General features: G+C 41.9%; 1 protein-coding gene across 25 annotated transcripts in view; it reads right to left on the minus strand.

Moving 5' to 3' along the window:
• The window catches only part of ZMIZ1 (zinc finger MIZ-type containing 1), a 318,620-nt gene that overhangs the window by 29,908 nt on the left and 267,289 nt on the right, over positions 1-21,423 (minus strand). For 22 of the 25 annotated variants that reach the window (XM_072339697.1, XM_072339691.1, XM_072339690.1 and 19 more), the window contains 4 exons: positions 20,127-20,271; positions 4,660-4,774; positions 2,256-2,473; positions 642-840 (listed from right to left, as the gene is read on the minus strand). In XM_072339697.1, coding sequence (XP_072195798.1) covers positions 642-840; positions 2,256-2,473; positions 4,660-4,774; positions 20,127-20,271 — 677 coding nt within the window. Of the gene's footprint in view, positions 1-641; positions 841-2,255; positions 2,474-4,659; positions 4,775-11,234; positions 11,370-11,986; positions 12,135-12,171; positions 12,598-20,126; positions 20,272-21,423 lie in introns of those variants that run through there. The other 3 variants (XM_072339702.1, XM_072339701.1, XM_072339711.1) reach the window with 3 other exon arrangements.

The following is a 21,423-nucleotide window of genomic DNA, read 5'->3' on the forward strand; positions in this document are numbered from 1 at the left end:
ATCATCTGGCATATGGGCCCATACACTTCAAAACTCTGAGAGGTTTGCAAAAGAGAGAACTTGAAGCAATCGAACCCTTGTTTGTTTTCAGAAAAAAAAAAAAAAATATTACAGCAAATCATGATGTGCTGGAGGCTATGGATCACCAGAAATGCATGTCTCACATAGCTGTTCAGGCAGACGGAATTATTAAAAAGCAAATCTCTTTTCTATTGTTGTTTCCTTGTCTGAAGGGAGAAAACAAACTGACTGCAGTCAGCAAAATAAGCAATTACTCAAGCAGTACAAAATCTATTCTGAGATTCTGAAACATTTCAGCAGGTACTCAAGTTTAGAGGTTCACAGGACTAGCAAAGGCAGCAATAACACATTCCATTAGATGTACCCGTAACTTCAGGTAATCTTTCTTTGATTGTTTTAAGGGACAATCTATGATCACAAAAGACAGACTCACTGGGGAAAAATGGGGCATTTCAGCTCATAGCAACATATATACATTCCACCAGTTTCTCATAAGCATTCATAACCATGCTCATGCAAAAATATAGGTTGGCACCCTAAATAAATAGAGGGAAGGCAGACCAGTTCCCTGTAATGGTCCAAATCAGGCAGGTATGAAGTCATAAGGGTTACATTCTTACCGGTCCATACTGGTTCATGTCCTTATTCTGTGTTTCCTGAAGGGCTGCCACAGTGGCTGTAGCCGTAGCTGTTGCTGTAGCAGCTGCAGCTGCAACTGCAGCGGCGGCGGCGGCAGCCGCTGGCTGGGTGAAATCAGCTGGTGGCCTGGTGTGAGGCGGGATGCCCATCCCTGCGGGAGTATTGGGGCCTCCAGGGTAACTGACCAGGAAAAAAAGATAGAAAGAAACAACTAAGACACGTCTGCTTTTGTTCTGAACTTCAGTGTTCCACATCTTGAAGAACTGTTTCAAAACCATGTTACCAATTCCCAGTGAGAGCGAGCAGGAGGAGGAATTCAATGTATAAATGAGATACAAGAGCTGCTCATGTGCCACCAGGACTGTAAGGCATTCTCTCCCCCCTCCCCCCCCGGGTTGTTTGCTGGGGGGCACTAAACTGCTTTGCAGCAGCTCTGCAACTCGCTGGGAAATTGAGCTGAAATAAAAAAAAAAGTTAATGCATGCTCCATTTCCCAGTAATTTAGGGACAGACTGCATAGCAGCATGAACAGAGAGCTGCCTCCACAGAAGCACATTCACCTACCTCAGTGGCAAACTATGCCAAGTGCAAAAGCACTCCTCCCTCTACCTGAGCAGAGCAGCCAGGAGAGACCCACTGCAATCAGCTCTTCCAGATCTCACACAATGAATTTTGCAGTTCCTAGCCAAGTCTTCTATTGATCATAATATAATTGAAACTAAATCCTGCATTTTCAACTGCAAGACTTCAAGTATCCCTATAAATATGGGTCAGTACTACTGTGCCCATTTTAGAGATGTTAATATATAGGTACAGAAACTTCATGTTCAAGGTCATTCAGTAGATCAGTGGCGGAGATGAGAGATAAAGACATCCAAGTTCTAAGCTTATATGCTTCACACTAGACTGATTATGTTAACAGCCTTTCCAGCAGTCTTTGCTGAGGGGCCATAAATAGTGGTTTCTGTTAAGTGGACTTACTACTCTTCTTTACAAAGGACAGATATAGAAAGTCAAAATTTAACAAAGCCCAGGCTATCACTTTTGGCCTATTTTGCAAATGCATTATTTACTTCTCCAAAACAAATACACAGTTAGATCACATCTCTTAACAAAATCTACACCCTTCCATTTATTTACTTATTTTTTCGAGAATAGCTGCTGCATTGCAAGTCTTTGGGCAGAAATACCCCACCAGTAAGAATCTACCTTGCCCAAAGCTCAAGTTTATTCCTTCATACAAGCACATAAATTATGTCATCAATATCTTTCACAACCTGGCCTTATTAAATGTTAATCATTCCTAAGCCTGTGGTCTATTTAACAATTTCTCTTAATTAAAACTTTATTTGGGGGCTTTATTAGAACTAATTGACTGACCTAAGCCATTTCCATTTACTGTGATGAATTCTGTTGCAGTTTGGGTAGCTGATTTCTGACACTGTAAAAGCAGTATTCACTTTAGTTAACCAGCATAAAATAGCTACTGAGATTTAACGCAACTAAAATGAGTGTGTGACACTTCCATCACATCACTAAAACAAGTTTCATGAACTATTTACATCCCTTTTCTGCCTTACACAGGTAAACCTTACCTCCCACCAAAGCCTCCACTTCCAGGGTAGTTGGGTCTCCCATACATGCCCTGCTGTATATATGGCTGAGTGGAGCCTGCCTTGGCTGAAAACTGTTGCTGCTGTCCAGCAAACTGAGGGGAGTTGATTCCAGGGTTGCTGGTAGTCATCCCAGAAGCCATGGGATTTCCTCCTGGGTTCATAGGGTTGTTAGCATTTGCCATTGGATTTCCCAGCACCTGTGAGTAAAAAAAAAAAAAGAGAATAAGGGGATGTACTTTGAACTACATCAAGCAAATAGTGTTGTACAATATAACCATCTTCTACTCCGAACTCTAACGAGCACATGTCTTGTTGAAGCCTAGGTGCAGTGGCTTCTGATGATCTCTTCTTTACCCATTTCCAAATTATCAAGAGTCTGTGATATCTAATTTTCCTTCACAGGGGGTAGTTTGGATTCTACTTAGTTAACAAGAGTGCTTACTAAAAGGTTTCAATAAAGACCTGCTAGAGCCGCATTCTTTAGGTGACACTTATCCAATTAAGAGAAAGCACTTTCTTTATTTTCAGTTTCTTTTGTTTATGTAGGATTTCAAAATGACTTACAAGTATGCAGCCCCACAGACATACTGCAAAGGACACTACTGATGCAAAAACTGTTATGACTATGTATTTCCATGGCTTAGCCTGTTTTGTACAATTTTGTTTGCTTGCTTGAATTATCTTTTTTTTTTTTTTTTTTTTTTTTTTTTTTCAATTGAATCGAAGCTGATATGACTTTCTTTGAGATGTAAGCATGATGGTCCAGGGATTACCTGCATAGAAATCTGCCTGCTGTTTAGGAAGAAATTTAGGAGTTACAGTTCTTGCAAAAGACCAAACCACAAGGTGGTGTTGAGTTCATCCAGTTTTGAGATTTGTGATACGAAATCTGTGAGTTCAGCTCATTCCCTCAGGGAGCACAAAGTCTTATGGGAAATCGTGTCATTTGTCTCAATCTGCTCTGAACAGCTACAGCCAACCCTCATGTTTTAGAGTTTCACCCCTTCCTTGCAGTAATTCTGAAGAAGCATTTTCTTCCTTTCACCAAAGCACTTGTTTTCCTTTCCTGCACATTTCTCTGAAGTACCATGAAGAGCTTAAATAATATAACAGTGTTCTTAAGATAGAAGAAAACACTGAATCATTTTTTCTTTTTCCATCTTAAGCACAAAACATTTCTGCAATGGTCTATCTTCCCATTTTCTGGCCAATGCTATTATGGACCTATACATTTATATTTACTCAGCTGTTCCTCTCCCAGATGGGATACCTTGGCTTTAAAAAGAAATCAGCAGTAACAAATGAGGTCTGGTGTTACCTATCTGTATTTTTTTGAAAGAAGACTGTGCCACAGTGTTGATGTAACTGCCATCTGACTATCCATACGACTTTGCTCCTGAATGATTTCTTTTTTAAATGACTCAATTCACAACATTTTTGTTTCTGTTTCTCTAACCAAACTTTTAAAACACAAACAGAGAAATTTGGTAAGGGATCTAATAATATTTTGAGAAATATTTCCATTTCCAAAACCAGGTTGGATTTACACACCACTTGTGCCCACAAAACATGGCAATGTGTTTAAGGCAATTTATCCACAGTGTAAAAAAAGGCTATGTTGACTATGAGTATGACTTGTGTTACAATCCTTGGAGAGCACGCTACCAGAGATAACCAGTATTCTTTTCATTGAAGCTGCTTATTTCATATAGCATAATTTTGCACTGCATTATTTTTTCTAACACATTGGAGAAGAGAAATTGGAGTAAAGATGGACAGAACAGAATGAAAACCAAATAAATGTCTCTCGCCTGGAGATCCTGATTTTGCTGCAAGGCATACTGAAATACATTAGCAAAGTAAGGCAGTACCAACAGAGAGGCTGAAGAGAGTTAACCTAGAGTTGGTAGTAACTTGGCATGGAGGTACAGATTGCAAACAGATCTCAGAAGCCCAGTAGTATGCCACAGTCCCAGGTAAAACCAGCAGAAGTTGCCATTTTGAGAATCTAGATAGAAATACTGTTTTTAATTAAAAAACCCCCTCAAACTAGAATTCCTAGGAGGTTTATAATCACACCAAAGCCACGTCTGTTGTGCTTAAATATGTGCTATACCCTATCCTGACATTTGCATGCAGCTAAGTGGATTGCTGATTGAAGCTCTCAGTCACCTCTTTTCTGTTGCTTTCAAAAAGAACATAACTGGAAAAAAAGAAGGAAAAAAAAAAAAAGAAAAAAAAAAAGAAGTAAAGCAGTACGCACAACAAAGAGAACACAGACATGTCAATGATCATAAGAGAATTTTCCCAAAGGCTTTTCATTTTGCAAGCATTAATCAAAAAAACAAATCTAGCAGGGAAGCAACATAAAAGTAAAGCTTACCTGGCTTTGAGAGGTATTAGTCACACCCCATACCGTAGTGACCACTGATAAGGAACCTGGAGGCTGGTTGGTATTTTGCTGCCAGGGAACAGAGTCGTAAGGGAAAGACCCATCACTGTGAAAACAAACGTTTAGGAGAATGAGATTCTGGAAGGTTAAATGGTGGCAAATTGCTGGTGGGAACACAGGATTAACACTTTGCATTACCTTAACTCCCCACTCCTTTCCCCATTCTTAGCTTAGCACTCCCAGAGGCATAAAGTTTCTTCTTCAATAGCAATGTGATCTCACCAAAACCACACAGAACAAATGAATTCCTTGATTATATCAAAATACAGGCCTTTTACCATAAATGTCTGCTACCAGTGAAAGTGAAAATAAACTCAAGGGCAGATTTTCAAAAGGGGACACTAAGCCAGTTGCTCAGAAACACTCATTTTTTTTGCAATCCATCTCAAGCTCTTCAACAATCACTGCTTCAGCTGCCTCATAACAATTCAATTAGATTTTGAGACTAGACTGCAGCTCAACTGTCTGCACTGGGTCTCCAAATGGCCAGAAGAGCCTTTAAAGGAATAGCAGTTCAACATCATTCTGAAAAGTAAATTGAAATTCAGATAGTGTTCTCCCACACGACGGATAAGCTGCATGCCAAAAACAGTATTAGCTAATCAGCATGCTAGAAAATCAACTGCAGATATACAACACATCTTTCAGATAAATATGTGGATGAGAAGACTGGGTTTTTCCATTAGCTTTGTCACAATTTGTAAGCTGTTTCTTACAGTTCTTTTCATAGAAAAACTTTAATGGTTGCAAGATGAACACGTGATATGTGCACACCATGTAATTAATGACATATGTTAAATTCTGTGAAAGTAACTATTAATCCTATCACCATAAAATACATCCCCATTTGAAATTTCCTTGTTCTCATACCATTAACTTGTAAATTAGACTTCTATTTGCATATATGTACACAAATACACACATGATCTTTCCTCACCTAGATATAAACCATTTAATAAGCATACGAATTGCTCCTTCATTACCATAAGACCTTTACCTGTATTTTTTTTTTTTTTTTATCAAGAATAGCATTTTTGCTTGTATAGCCAACTATGACTAGAATTCTTCATGGAGCTATCATGTCAAAAGAATCCATACAGGCTCTCCTAGGAATGTATGGGAGTGCCTCAAAGCCTAAGCTACGGGGACTTCGGAGGTAACTCAAGCAAAACTGGCAAGGCAACTTAGCAGCCTGTGGCCCAGTGTGTGCTCTGGGGCAGACCAGGGAGGTGAATCTCCTGTGTTATAGAACAGCATACAGGCTTGGGCCACTTCTCCCTTTTCTTCCATGAGCCAAAAAGAAGGGCTACATCTGTGTTTGCTCTCCATCTAGCTCATAAAGTCTATCATAAATCATTTAAGAATCGGAATTACATTGCACAAAGAAGCGTGTGCACGTGTGATAAAAACTGCCCATGTCCAAAGTGACCAATAATCTTGGTAATACCAATAGCAGCTAAGCTGAAATGAAATAGTGAGTACATTTTACACTAGTAAACAACTAGTAAATTTCAAACAAATTCCATATAGCTGCATCAGCACAACAGCACCATATTAGAACATAATGATGAATTTAAACTGACCCGTTTGTTTCAAAATACCCAAATTGAATTAAGTAATAATAGAATAAAATAAAACAAAATGAATTTAATTAGGGAAAAAAATAATTTCCCCTAACAAATAATTAGAGAAAATTAATGGAAAACATTAATTCTATATGAGATGCTTGACAGGTAATGTTTATCTTGACAGCATGCATGTAAAATGATGTGTGAATAAGGGCATATTTAGTGCCTTGCAATCAGTGAGTCCTCTTAGCCCATTTTTCTTTAAAATATTTTCCCTTACAAGGTTGATAATCTTCCTGAACTCCCTCAAAGTCTCAGACAATGGTGACTAATATTTGCAAGTGACGCAATGTTTCAGTGAGTCCCTCCGTCAACATGGAGATGAATGATGACTAACCCACAATGTGTAACTACTACAAAGCCCTCCTCTTTTTTCCTGCACTGAATGATGCCTCCTACTTTGCTTCCTCCTTTGCTGGTTTTTGATGGTGTCTGCTCCACGATCTTTTACTATACTTATGGCACATATGGATACTTGTATAGTTCAATGACTACAAAGATCTTGCTACGACATAAACAGTTACAGGACTCACTGCAGCCATTCCTGTATACTCCCTAATGATGTGCTGCCAACAGGTAACAAAACCTGAGGGACAAAGAAAATACTCTGTAAGTGCAGGAGTAAATAAGAAGGGCAATGACAGACAGGGATCAAACCACAGAGTTGCTGAAGGCTCTTCTAATGCAAATAAGCAGTGTGGCTGGTACACATGCTCAAGCTTTGAGATAGTGATGCCATAGCTTATGATAAGAAGTTGTACCCATTTCTTCACTTTCTTTGCCACAAAAGTATGTTTCTCTTTCCTATTCTCCTTTACGGTACACAGAAAAGAATTCATCTATTATTCATCCAAATGTAGAGTCAGAGCATTTGTTAGTCGAAGGTTGAGCTAGATTCTCGCAGATTATGCAATCACTTCATGTAATTATAAAGAAGGGTATCACTCAATTTTTACCACATTACGGTAAAGTGTAACTTCAAGAAGCCATACTGTTGACATATGATGAAAGCCGCCAGCATAGGAAACCCAGCCTGACACATGACAGCCAGAATAAAAGACCATACATAGATTTGTTGAGAAATGTGCACTGCACACATCAAACCACATGACTCCACATTGTCCAATACAGAACTTAGCTCAGAAATAGTGACAGGTGTGCTTCGTAGAACAACAACTTACACACCTAATGTGCACTTACTGAGCTAGACGTCACTTCACACAAGTTTTCCTTCAGCTACTGCAACGAGGAATGTTTCTCCTGGTTTGAACTCCATGATGCAACACTCTGGCTATCACCCCCTACATATGTGTTTGAGTCTGATTTTGCTACACTGGACACAACATTCACTGCATCTCTACTGTGTGAATGTCTCTCTGGCTTAAAACAGTAAGACATGCTAAAATACACAGCACTTAGCTACAGGATAACTTGCCCTTCCACTTCTCCACTCCTTTAACTTGCATTTCTGTCCTAAGACAACCCAAAGGAATACTCCCACTATCATAGGCAAATCCATGTAAATATTATATTGAGATGTGACCAATTCTCATTTGCAAAAGAGCACTCACTTCTGCTGTTACTATACAGGGCTGCATATTTCTGACATCCCTTTCTCAAGGCTTGAAAATGGCAGCCAGTAGGCAAAGAAGCTTCAAGGTCTCCAGGCCAAGTGAAGTGCCGCCTGCAATGTTGTCCCTGTCCAATGGCACAAGGGTAATTAAGTCTCTCACTACACCCTGGAGGGCAGTGAGTCAGTTAAGGCTCAGCTGGAGTCCACTAAAAGAGTACTGACTGAATTTATAACACTGTTAATGAACCTACACAAGCTACTGGTCAGCATGAAAGGCCAAACAGCAGAGGAAGCCATAGAGCAAAGAGGAGGAGATGAAGTGAAATGCTTCTTCAGTGATGATGTAGTGAAACTGTGACCAAGGTGTAAGGAGATTCTTAGCTACTGGCAAACCTATTCAAGCCACTGGTAATACAGCACAAATGCCAGAGAGGTACACTGGCACATCTCTTAATTCCGAGTGCTAGAACCAATCAGACAACAAAACTCTTCAGAATAGTTACAGACTTGCGTCAGACACAGATCGTCAACTAGTTCTAATAAAAATAGCTTAAGAGAAAGTGAGCTCCATATAGTAAATAAAAGCTAGGGAATTACTGTAACTCACACATGATTTGTGGCATTATTTGGAAATGCTGCACTTTAAGTATGTTTACATAACTAAAACTACAGTTGTCATTAAAGCAATTGTATGTGTATCAGATATTCTGTTTACACATCTTCAGTGATTGAGGAAGGAGAGATTCAGGCTGTTTAGTGAAGTACACATCCAGAGGGAATTGGTACTTTACATACTGTGGAGGAGTAGTATCTTCCTGGTGATTTGCCACAACTCTTGTTGGGAAGCCCAGGTGTCTAAACCGCTACATTTTTAAATCACTCCCTATTTTAAACACACACACAAAAATAATCTAACAACTATTGAAGAAAAGCACCAGATGTTGGCTTTCTCAAAAAAAACATTTTCCCTCCAAGCACTGACATCAGGTTTTGCACAGTTAGGCTTCCAGTGACTACTCTTTGCTCCTTACCCTCAAGTCAACTGTGCAGTTTTGTGGCGATCTGTAATGCCTCCAAAGTGCATTTGCTCCATTGGGCTGGTGGCTGACGCACACAAAGGCCACGCAGTTCTTTAAATCTATGAAATCTATCACAACTCCTTCAGCTGACCTCAATAAGAGCAGGTCATTATCCAAATAACATTGACTGTCATTTCTCACTTCTTATGCAGCACACACCTGGCAACACAGACTGAAATTCTGGAGATCTAACCTCTGCAATTATATATCTAAAAGCCAAGTTATATAGCACATAGCCGAAAGCAGAGCAATCCAAGCACACAGCAGCCATAGCACCCCCTGGCAGGTGGCAACTCTCCGTGCCTGTGCCTCTGCCCTGAACAGAGCGTGCATGCAGGGTGAGAGCACCCTGCGGCTGTATTCTTGGCTGGAGCCTCTAGGTGACACCACTTTAATACAAACTAACGCAACAACTACTGCTAAACAAGAATCCAGGCTCCTTCCTGTCTCTCCTCTCTTCTCCACCCTAAAATCCCATTTATCTGCAGTGAGAAAAAAAGAAAAAGACAAATCCCACAATCAGAAAAAGACACAGAGCCCTTCACAACTCTAGTATTAATACATGCATTTCCTATACTATGCAGTCTCACAAGGTATGCAGCTTTACTTGCCCTCATTCAGGTTTAGAATTCACTGTACTTGGTTTTCTCAAATGAACTCTCAAATGCTTGCATAGCTTTAATTATGAATATGGATTCAATTAGCAACCCTTCTTGATTAGCAATTCCACCTATTCTAAGCATACTCTGTAAGAGAAAGTTTTGCACGGTGCAGCACATACACTGAACACACCAAAAAGGTGATCTGAATTCATGTTATCGAACAGGCATGAATCTAACTGCATTTTTACCCCTTTCTTACCAGTATAAACAAAAGCCAATTACTTCTTTAAAAATAAAATCACAAAAACAGATAGAACAGTATTAGCAGTTCCCCGCAACACCAGAATGCTCCATAGCTTCAATTAATTTGTCCCATTTTTGTGTTGTTGTTGTTTTTTGTTATTTCTGGTCAAACTTCCACTCAATCTGTAGTTGACTGTGACTTCTATGAAGAAAAGACACTGGGAAACTGAATTTTGTTTCTCCTTACTGGCAATCAGAAACATTCTGCATTTGTTTTGTTTTTGAGAAGCCCCACACTTAGAAGGAAACAACCGACTTCTCATTTTTGTTGAGATTTTATTTTTGCAGAGGAACAAATGCCTCACCAACTTAGACATATGCATTATCATGGCTAATGCATTTAGCTGAAATACTTCAATGCAAACACTCAAAGCTCTCTGACATCAGAATACTTTTAGTTCAGTTTGTAGGTAGTAGAAAGAATAATTATTAACAATTTTATTACAAAAAAAAACATTAAATAAGATATCATGACTTTCTGTGCTGTGTTTTACGCATGCTGTAGGAACCATTCTATACAGCCTATTCACAGGGAAGAAGAGTCAGAGCAAGCAGACACTAACATAGAAAGAATGCAAAGACGGTGTAAGTCAGCAAGGAAACATGAAGACTTACTGTAAAGACAACAAAGACTCATTACATCTTTACAGCACAAAGCAAACTATAAGCCAGTGCTGTGTATAGGTGCCCTAAGGTACTTACATGAAAGACAAAGGAAATGAGAATGGTGTAAGTGTGAATGCCAGCAGTGGCTTTGGATGGCTGCAGGAAATTACTTTCCACCAATGACAGCTATGGGTTGTATACTTTTCTCAAATACCTCTCTGTATTTAACAGTATTATTTGAAGAAGTTTGTGGCATAAATTAAGGCTCACTGTATAATTAATTCAACAAACACATATGGACAGAGCCCATAGAAATCAATGGGTGCAACTATGTAATGTGAATATGAAAAGAGCCATTTTGGAACCTTCTGCAAAATTCTGTCTCCCTCTCTACTTCTTAAAAGCATTCAGGTCTTCTGGAGAAACATCCAGCTCCCAAAATCATCCCTACAAAACTTCTCAAGTCCATTGGTTTCAAACAGATGACCACGTTCCCCATCCTTATGCAAAGCTCCTGACTCCAAAAGCACTGAGCAGCCATCTCTGGAGTTGTCTCAAGCATTGCCTCAATACTGGATGTTGCTTGTACTGGGCTATGAACAACATGAACTAAAGAGAAAGGCTGAAAGCAGTTAAGAGGTCCCATCATTCACTGTAAAATGAAGGATGACTCGGTTGAGCTGCTTGGAAAAAAAAACAACAGAAAGGTCCTGACCTTGAGCTTGGTGGGTAGGCAAAGGTGAGGCAATCAGTAGGTGAAGGCAAGTTGTCAGCCTGGAGGCTCATAGCACCTGCCCATGCTGCTCTGCTAGATACTAGAACCCCTCGCCATCCATACAGCCATGGCACTCTGCAGATGGTGGAAAGCACCTTTAGAAATGGAAAGACTTCAAGTTTTACTTTACAGGCCAGCAAGGCCCGTGGGGCCTGTAGGACCAGGTGCTGCCTGCCCGTCCCACTGGCTGCAAGGGACCACATGCCTGCCTGACACTGCAGGCAGCCACGTGTTCACCAAGAGCTGGTGCATCTGAACCCAGCCCTGCAATCAGAAAATGCATAGGGCCAACGACGAGATTAACCCCGGTGCTTCTGGACCTGCGATCACCCGCACCCCTTCACAAACAGCCCTGCCATGTTCCTGCCTTCACCGATGTCCCTGCACACGCACATGGGTGCGCTCCGAGACGCGGGTCACACCACTCAGCGTGGGTCACACGGTGCAGTTAAGCGAAATAAATGCTCTGCAACACCCAGAGCCGTGGGGGCGGTCACCGCCCGGCAGCGTGAGACCACGGCGTCTCTCTGCTCAAAGGAAAAGCAGGCTGCAGCATCACCCCGTCTCCATGTCGAATATCAGCCCATGCACCGCGCTAGTACAGTCCGGATCCCAGCCGCACGGTCCGCCGGCAACAGCCCTGTCGTTAACATGCCACCTGTTACCTTCCCGAAACGCTGAAATTATCTTACGATCATTCTCAGCTCGGCAAACGCGGCTTAACCTTTATTGCACCTGAGGGCACATCCCCGCTCGGCCCGTGCCCGACCTACGCACGTGTGCCGGAACGCGCCCCGAGCGCTGCCCGCAGCACCCTGCTCAGTGCAGCGCCTGGCCTCCCGCTCCCGCTGCTCCCCTACAACAAAAACACACCCACCCAGCGGGCTACCGTCGCCCGTTGCCGTGGTAATCCGAATGCCTGGGTACTCGCTGATTATCGGCGAACGAGACTCGCATTGTTCACACCGCAGCGCGTCCGCTACGTTAATGTGAGATAATGGCAGCCAGAAGACTCCTTTTGTTCCCGGCTTTGCTGTTTATTCATAGTGCCTGGAGGTCAGCGACTGCTACAACAACCGGGGAAGGAGCCGCCGAACGCGTGAGCAGATTCCACTTCTGCTTTTGCCCGAGAGGGGACCGCGAGCAGCCCTGCGCCGGAGCGGGGCAGCTGGAGCTGCGGTCTGACTCACGCAGGTGGAGCGGGCGGCTAGGAGGGAGATGTGATGGACTTGCACTTCCGAGATTTTAGATGAAGCTGATTTACGCTCGCAGGGAACAGGAAAAAGCCGCTTTCTGCAGAGGCGGGGGGGGCAGCAGAGCCCCGCCACAACTTACAGGAGGCAGCCAGGCTGCCTGCGGAAGCCGGGCCACGGCGCCGGGGGGGCGGCCGGGCGGGAGGGCATCGCGGAGAGGCCGGGAGCGGAGCGGGCAGGGGCCGGGCGCGGCTGGGGGGGGGGGGGACGGCTGGGGGGGCACGGAAAGGGCCGGGCGGGGAGGCGTCAGGAGGCGGCTCCAGTAATTCGCCCGTCAAAGTTGTCTGGGAATGCTGTGGCTGCCACAATGACACCAGCGAACGGACTATCGCATCGCATCTCCCTGCCGCGGTAAGTGGTAAAGGAGAGGATAAGCAGATGGTGGTACCTTTCCCGGCTTCTGAGCTCAGGGGGATGCATCAATGCACGATCCCCTGGCTGATGTGCTATTCCTTGTTCTTGCAACAGCTTTCTCATTTGGAGAAACAACCGATTCCCATTTCAGGCATCTTCAGTATCTAATTAATTCCACGGGCTCGCCTGCACAGGTTGTCGGTGCTCTGTGTCAATGAACGGTCTTTGTTATCGCTATGTAAAATCCGGCAGCGATTTCAGCAGGAATTTCTAAGCCACCCTGTTCTAGGAAAGCCATTAGCTCCCCCTCATGCAATTAGTGGAGACTGCTCCCTTTTCTTCCTTTGCGATACCACAGAGACTTAAGAACCCAAGTGTACGGGAACAGTAGGAATAAACAAAATACATTAATATAACGATAATTCACTCTTTTTGTAATCCGTCTTCGGAGAAACCCTGGGGAGGGTCCCATTCTCAACTATCAGAATGAATTACAGGCACATGTAATGAAAAGGCAACACGAGAAACACCGGGTTTCGACAAAACACACGTATTCTTGCTGCCAAATTATCCCCTCATAAAACAGAAAGGTTAAAAAAAAAAAAAAAAAAAAAAAAAAAAGGAGCCGTATTTGACATAACTTATGGCAGGAACGTATTTCTCCCGACCTGGGGCTGCATGCAGGGCACAGGCTGCTCTGACGGTCACAGGCACTCCTCCTTCAGTTACAAGACTCCCCATGACTTTAATGAGTGTTGTATCAAAGAGCTAGGCAAAGTACAGCTCTCAGTGTCACCACACGGTTATCATGCTGGCAGGCAAAACTGGCAAAAACTAGGGATGCTGCCGCTGCTGAAGGACGTGTAACTCCGGTGCCATCACAAATGAGTTGGTTTCGAGGGGAACAAGTGACAGAGGGAACCTTCCCTCCACACGGGGAGATCAGAATCACCCAGGCTCAGCACAAACCATCTGCTGCTGCAGGCAGCCCTCCTGTAAGGAGCAGGAAACTGCTATGCTTCTCACGAACAGTAAATTGCAATCAAGGAGACACTTTTAGGAACTGGATGTTCACTCTGCCCCAAACACCCAGACTTCAGCTGTCTTTTCACAGGTAGAGCTATGTTTTAAAAACTACTGAAGGCAGAGCAAAGCCTGGGAAGGTCAGGTTTTGCCTCAGTCAGCAGATACACCTTACACTGAGCTTGCCTCATTTTTATGAGGGATTTAAAAAATATCATCTGACACTTTTTACTTATTAAAAATAAATAAATCACAAAATAACCCCCAAACTTTTTACCCAGTATACATAGAGCTTAGATGTAAAAAATGTAAAGAGTACACTTACATGTACATACCAAACAAAGTACCAAAATGATAGTAGCTGTATTGCCATGCATTATCCTTATAGCAACAGCACTTAGCTTGGCACCCTTGTAAATACAGATGCCCCACACAGTGCTGTATATACCATAAGAAATGATCCTTTTCCTCTATCTTTTACCAAACATGTGAAGAACATGCACTGGAAAAGTATTTAAACTGCCCATTACTGTTCTCAGAGCTCTTGCCCGTCCATCTCTCCTTTTACCACAAGAACTGACCACAAAACTAACTCACCTAAAATGAAATGCAGATTTTTCACATGGAAATATGGGAGGTTTAATTATTAACAGCTCATAGTTACACACTTTCAATTTTCAATTAGAGATCACTAATCATTTGCTTTTAGCTCCAACACTCTTCAAAGTTTTATTCCAGTTTCTTACCATAATAGGAGTATACTAAATTTGAGGTTAGTGATCTCAGGGGACAAGGTGGGCAAATATTCTTGGGACAGTATTTTCAGGCAATTACAGTCTTGTTTTAATAATACCCAGAGCACCAGGATTTTTACTTAACACTGTTATCAACATTTTTTTAAAGCATTATTATTTAAGTACTGCCACATCTGCACAAATATTTTTGGATTCCCTCATTCTCCTGATGGTGGATTTTAGCATATCTTGATCTAGAAGACTGAAGAAAGAGAGCATTCTTCCAGAACAGGGAGATACAGAGTTTGCTTAACAGAGTATACTGTCTTTCGTTACCATCTGTTCAGTCTCTAATTACATTTATTTCATAATTTAAAAAAAAAAAAAAAAAAAAAAAAAGTCTTTGAAACAATCTTATTTTTCACCTTAACACTTTTAAATTCTTTTGCAAAGATTGTACCTGCATGCTTCAGCTTTTATGAACTTTATGAAATAATGATGTGATCTCAGGTTGGATATTATGAGGCAGAAGCTCACCAGGGGATGGGACAGCCACTGTCCCTGGTGGAGAAGAACTGTGGAGGTGGCCCTGACAAACGTGGTTAGTGGGCAGAGTGGCAGGGGTTGAAAGTTGGACTAGATCTTAGTGCTCTTTTCCAGCCTTACTGATTCCATGATCCTCAACTCTGCCCTGGTGTATGGAAGAAGCACAACGTACTTGTTTTCATAACAGGTACCTTGTATACCCAGCACCTGGCCTTTCACTTAAACAATTTCCCTCATCTGGGCATCCTACAAGCACCATCATCCTGCCACTACCACCATCAGCCAAAACAGCCTGTGATGGCTGAATTGAAAAGGCAGCAACCTCCACAGAAACACTGACAATGTTGGTACCAGTGTGTCATAGTCAGCTCACTCCTCATTCTTAGCAAACCATTTAAGGGATGGTCCTAACCACCCAGTAGAAGTTCAGACACAGGATCATCATTCTCTTACTAAAGTTCATACCAGCGTAAGTTCAGATGTTAGTTAAGCTTTAGGTGGAAAATAAAGGGACAAAACTAACACTAAAACAAAGCACCCTTGTAAATCAACTCTAACCTATAAAATGTATTTAGGGCAATTGCCTGAACATAAAAACAATAATGATAATAAATAAAGTATGTACTGTAATACTGAATTACTAGTTAATTCAATCCACTGTTTAGTTTTATCAAAACCTCTGGCATTAAGTCACCTGTGTTAAGAATAACTTTATCTTTGTAATTCTTATCAACCTTGACTACCCAGTGATGCAGACATCACTGTAATTTGCTCACCAACTGCAAGACAGCCACCAATGAATACAGGAGGCCAACACTTGAAACTGAAGAGAAGATGGCAGGAACCTGAAGAATACTCAGGACCACATTCTGGGCTACCACTAACAGCTGCATATCCTCAGGTGTTCATTGACAACAGGAGCTTTATCACAAGCTAGCCAAGAAACGAGCACCCCCCATGTGGCTGCATGGTTCAGAGCCACTTTAGGCTGATGGTTCTGATCAGGTGCAGATTTCACTGAGGGGGATGGAAGTGGTGCCCAAGGTAACCAAGATTCAACGTGATCCACAAGTGTTAAGATTCACTACTTAATACAGGGAAGTGTTACAGAATCACAGAATGACCCAGATTGGAAGGGACCTCAAGGATCATGAAGCTCCAACCCTCTGCCTGGCAGGGCCACAAAACTTCCAGATTTATTTGATCAGGTTACCCAGGGCCCCATCCAATCTGGCCTTGAACACCTCCAAAGATGGGGCATCCACAACATCCCTGGGCAGCCTGTTCCAGGACCTCACCAGTCTCCTAGTAAAGAACTTCCCCCTAACATCCAACCTAAATCTTCCCTCTTTCAACTTAAAACCATTTCCCCTTGTCCTACTATTATCGGCCCTTTCAAAGAGTTTACACCCCTCCTGATTATAGGTACCCTTCAGGTACTGAAAGGCTGCAATGAGGTCACCCCACAGCCTTCTTTTCTCCAGGCTGAACAAACCCAGCTCCCTCAGCCTGTCCTCATAGGGCAGGTGCTCCAGCCCCTTGACCATCCTCGTGGCCCTCCTCTGGACTCTCTCCAACAGCTCTATGTCTTTCTTGCACTGAGAAGACAAGGGCTCCATACCTGGATGCAGTATTCCAGAGTGGGCCTCACAAGAGCAGAGTAGAGAGGGATAATCACCTCCATATCCCTACTGGCCACCACTCTCCTGATGGAACCCAGGATACCATTTGCTTTCCAAGCTGCAAGAGCACACTGCTGGCTCATGTTAAGTTTCTCATCCACCAGAACCCCCAGGTCCTTCTCTGCCGAACTACTCTCAAGGACTAAAGTCCTTGTTAAGTAGGAACTTCTTCAAAGCAAAGCGTTATGATGGTAATTTGTACTTACATTGCAGCATTTGCTAAAGATCTTAAAGCATCTTTAAAGGTATAAAACAGCTTCTTTGAGAAGTATTTGTCTGTTGTTATAGACATTATGTCAGACTGGAAAACCACAACACAAAGAAGTTACACTAAGCATGAAATTTCACTCCTCTGTAAAAGGCAGGCCCAAAGACTACAGACTCTCCTTAAGTCCCCCATAAATCCTTTAAGTAGGGTTTAAATTAGAAATTACACAGGATTAAGGAGGCAGATAGGTCTCTTACTGGTCCTTCGGTACCTGAGTCATTTTTACCCACGTAGATCAGTAAAAAAAAAAGTCTAAAAAGAAAATCTATGTATCTCAAATTCAATTTTGAGCTTAGTATTATTATACTGCACTGTCTTACCAAAAAAAGTTGACTGCTTTAATTTATTTATTTTGAGAATCCAGTGCTCACTCTGTCCCTAAGACACATGATTTTGCAGCCAAACCAACCACCCGACATTACAAAGCAGGTATTTCATTGAATCTGTTCTGTATGCAACATGCATAGTTCTTTACTACTTGATCCCCTGACTTTATACATAAATTGGCACAAGGCAATTTGTACTCTGAAAGCATTTTTTTGCATGTGTGCAAATCTTTACATGGTGTCATGGTTTTGTGCTGTCACTATTCTACATCATGACATCATGTGCGGTATGAATCATTAACTGAGGGTACAAACAGTGGTAATATTGACAGCACAAAACCATGACACATGGCTAACATTCTGTTCTAGGTAAGTATATCTGACCAATGATATCACCACCAAAGTCCTTGACCTGTCTATCTCAGTTTTCTCTCAAAATTCGATTTACTTTCTCAAAATAAGAAGCTACCCCCAACAATAGGCCAGACCTGAATTCTTTCCAATGTATGTGCCCACAGTTGCTTAAATATGAATCCTTAGATATAGTCTCTTTTGATGTGCTCTTGAGTCAGAAATTATTTTAAATAGTTGTGGCCTGTTACAACTTTGAGGCTATACAACGGTGTTTCTGTAGTATCAATGTTAATATTCCCATTGCTATGGGAAATGAGAGCCTTACCAGAGTTCTGGGTAACTCTGTCGCTCATAAAAGCAATGGTAAAGAAAGCCCTGGGCTGGCTAATCAGGGCAGTATGATGACAGGGGAAATTTCTTTTTTGTCTGGTGATGTTTAGGAGCTATTAACCATCCTATGCTCCCTTGTTAAGATAAGCAAGGTTTTTAAATATACTCTTGGTTATTCTAATTTTATATCTAGTTGTGTTGTTGTTTTTTTTTTACACAACTTAAAGTAGCTGACTACATTAATTACTTGTAGGGAATGCAAAACAGGCTTGGTCATTGGTTTTCTTTTTGTGATGTTGTCTTTTAATTTGATTCACACAAAAACCTGTTGAATTAGAGATTGCATACTATTAACTCTAATACTAAGCTTCTGACCCAAATGTAATCTAACAAATACAATTGTTGCCTCATCAACAGCTTTATCGCTAGGATTGTGTTTAACTGCTTTTCATCTTCTATTTATCGAAGTGAAAACTCACTTCTTCCCTCCTCCGTGCTTTATTGCTGTCATGTGGACCCATCATACATGGAAAATATACATTTCCAGCTGGAAAAGGAAGTTGGAGAGTGACAAGATGTTTTGTTCTAATGTATCACTTGAGGTATTTTGCACAGTCATGGTTATGGCTAAACTACAGATGAGAGAACAGTACACAATGAATCAGTGATGCACCATGGCTGGCAGGTATTTCAAATCCCTAAGACACAGTAGCAGATATTATAGATAAGAACTTATGCCACAGAATTAATGTTTCTGGAGCGGTATCTCATAGGTAAACAGCAGTAATTTAGAGTTGACTCCCTATGTCTTCTTTAGTAAAACATTTCAAGGGCATTACTCAGGAGAAACTTAGGGGGATTGCTTGATACTGGACAAGATGTCCTACTATCAAGTAAAATACTTGGTAAACTGGTCTTGCCAGAAATGTCACTGTAAGTTTTAGCAGGAGAGAATATTTCATGTGACAGAGTTCTGGGGTAGAACTGTCATGAAGGAAAAAAAAAAATAACTGTGTCTATCTTATCTAGTTATATATTATACGGCCTCTGTGAGGTATGCCAATGATTTCATCATTGCTTTGTAGACTTTAGGGCAACTCAGGCTAAATCATCAGATGAACATCAGGAATCTGAAAACTACAAAACTACATGTAGTACCCAGGTATGAGGAATCTAGTCTCATCTACACTGCTATAAATCCTTACTAACAATAGTGCCCTGCCCAAAAAACAATTTGTGCTATTGTGATTTCTTTAATGTGATACTAAGGGAAAGTAAGCCTTGAAAAAACCCACACAGAAACACAAGGCATGAAATGAGTGTTTAACTCTGTGTACATTCACTCTTCAGCTTTTGCCTCGACTCAGGCTCCACAGGCAAGAAGTACAAATTCTGTTTTTCTGTGTAAATTGGTAATCAACAGCTCACATCTTTAGTCTTTTCCAGCTTCACTTAGTGCTCACATTTTCTCTCTGTCAAGTAGTTTGCGATCTTCTCCTGATTTAAGGTGGTACAGGACATTCTCATACCTCTGGGTGCTCCCACTACTAAATTGCTTCAATTTAGCATGACATTTCTAATGCAATGTACGAGATAGAACATCGGTGAAATGTTTTCAACCTCAAGAAAAGTCAGCCCCATTTAAATAAGCAATAGGAAAGTGCTTGGTGAGAGATATGTTGTGGAAGTTTATCCTTTGGGCACAACTTCAAGTTTCACAGTAAGCCCACTTGACCTGAGCACAGATTTCAGGATGGAAGCATCATTTCTCTATGCACTGGGTAACAGCAAAAACAAAAACTGCAATTATTTAGTACATGCTGTTATTACACATCCCCTGATGTCTGTAATGCTGTTCACAGCACAAAACTGTAGCCACCTCTGCCAATGGTAATGAGCATTTCATTTAAAAGACAGGTTATCTTACACAATTCCACTCCTACAGGCTGGGCTGAGACTCACCTATGAGAGAGGGTGGGTTTCATGGAGCTCATAGAGTTCATGGGGGGTTGCATGGGGAGCTTCCCTGGAGGATCGTTCTGCCGGCTTTTCTGGTGGCGAAGCAGCAAGAGCCGTCCCAGCTCCTCACACCACGATGAGAGCAGCGCTGTGCAATCAGAACAAAATGACAGTAAGTGCACATCAGAATAACCAGTACAGCTGAGTGCAGATGCAAGCAACTATAACAAGAGGCACAAACTGAACAGACAAGCACCAGGAGTGAAAAGTTCATCCATGCACCACCACTCACATTATTATCCTATCAAATTGAGTCTGTAATTGCGCTACACTATCATTATAATGTTTTTACACAAGTTACGAACAGCCTGCATAGCCCAGGACACACGAGAGAATTTGTCTGAGCTGAGCAGCAAAGAGATAAATGGATGAGGCACAAGGACATGGGGTAGCTGTTGCGGGTGAAGAAAGGCACTGAAGAATTCATTTCACACAAATAGAAACGTAAGAAAATCATGCAGAAGACATCATTCACAGAGGGGAGCAGTGGACAACAAAACCTCTTTTCTGTTTGGCTATTTTTGTGCTAAAGCATAATTGGAGAGGCACGGAGAAGAACCCATGTGCTGGAATTCATTTTCAAAACTGCCATTAGCTACCAGTCCTAAACAGATAAACAAGAGAGTACAGCCACACTAATATGGGTAGGTATACAGAAGTTAGGTACTTCCATCTGTATTTGAACCAGCATAACCCCTAAATGCTTATCTCCATTATGTGACTAATCTTCTAGGCAATGAGGGTGCTTCAGTGCTTACAGGAACATCATGCTTATGAACGATGATAGGCAGAGATTTCCTAGAGAGACTAGAAGCTTGCAACTCCCTCAGAAGACATGAAAGGGTTCATTATCTCTGAAAATGTGTCCTTTTCCTTAAGCACCCACAGACAGAGAAGACCAGCCCCCTTTACAAAACCCATGTACTATGGAGTAAACACAGCCTGAGAAAGACTGAGTTGGGTCTGGCTATGATGAGACACAGCTTTGCAAAGAACCACCAATAGAACCACTGAACCACAGGGCTGCCACAGTGCCAGCAGCAGGAGTGGCTCCATGGGGTGAGATGGTCCCAATGTATGGCATGGCAAAGGGCCCCACCAATGAGATTCACATGAACTGAACTCCGTTCTGCAACTAGAGAAGCATTTCCACATGGAAGTGTTTGGGGATTTTCATCCTTTAAAGTGTGCTTTGCATAAACCTCATCACAATAACATGCTTTGTGCTTGTATATTTTGT

This window comes from Excalfactoria chinensis, chromosome 6 (assembly GCF_039878825.1).
Source record: "Excalfactoria chinensis isolate bCotChi1 chromosome 6, bCotChi1.hap2, whole genome shotgun sequence".
Lineage (NCBI taxonomy): Eukaryota > Metazoa > Chordata > Aves > Galliformes > Phasianidae > Excalfactoria > Excalfactoria chinensis.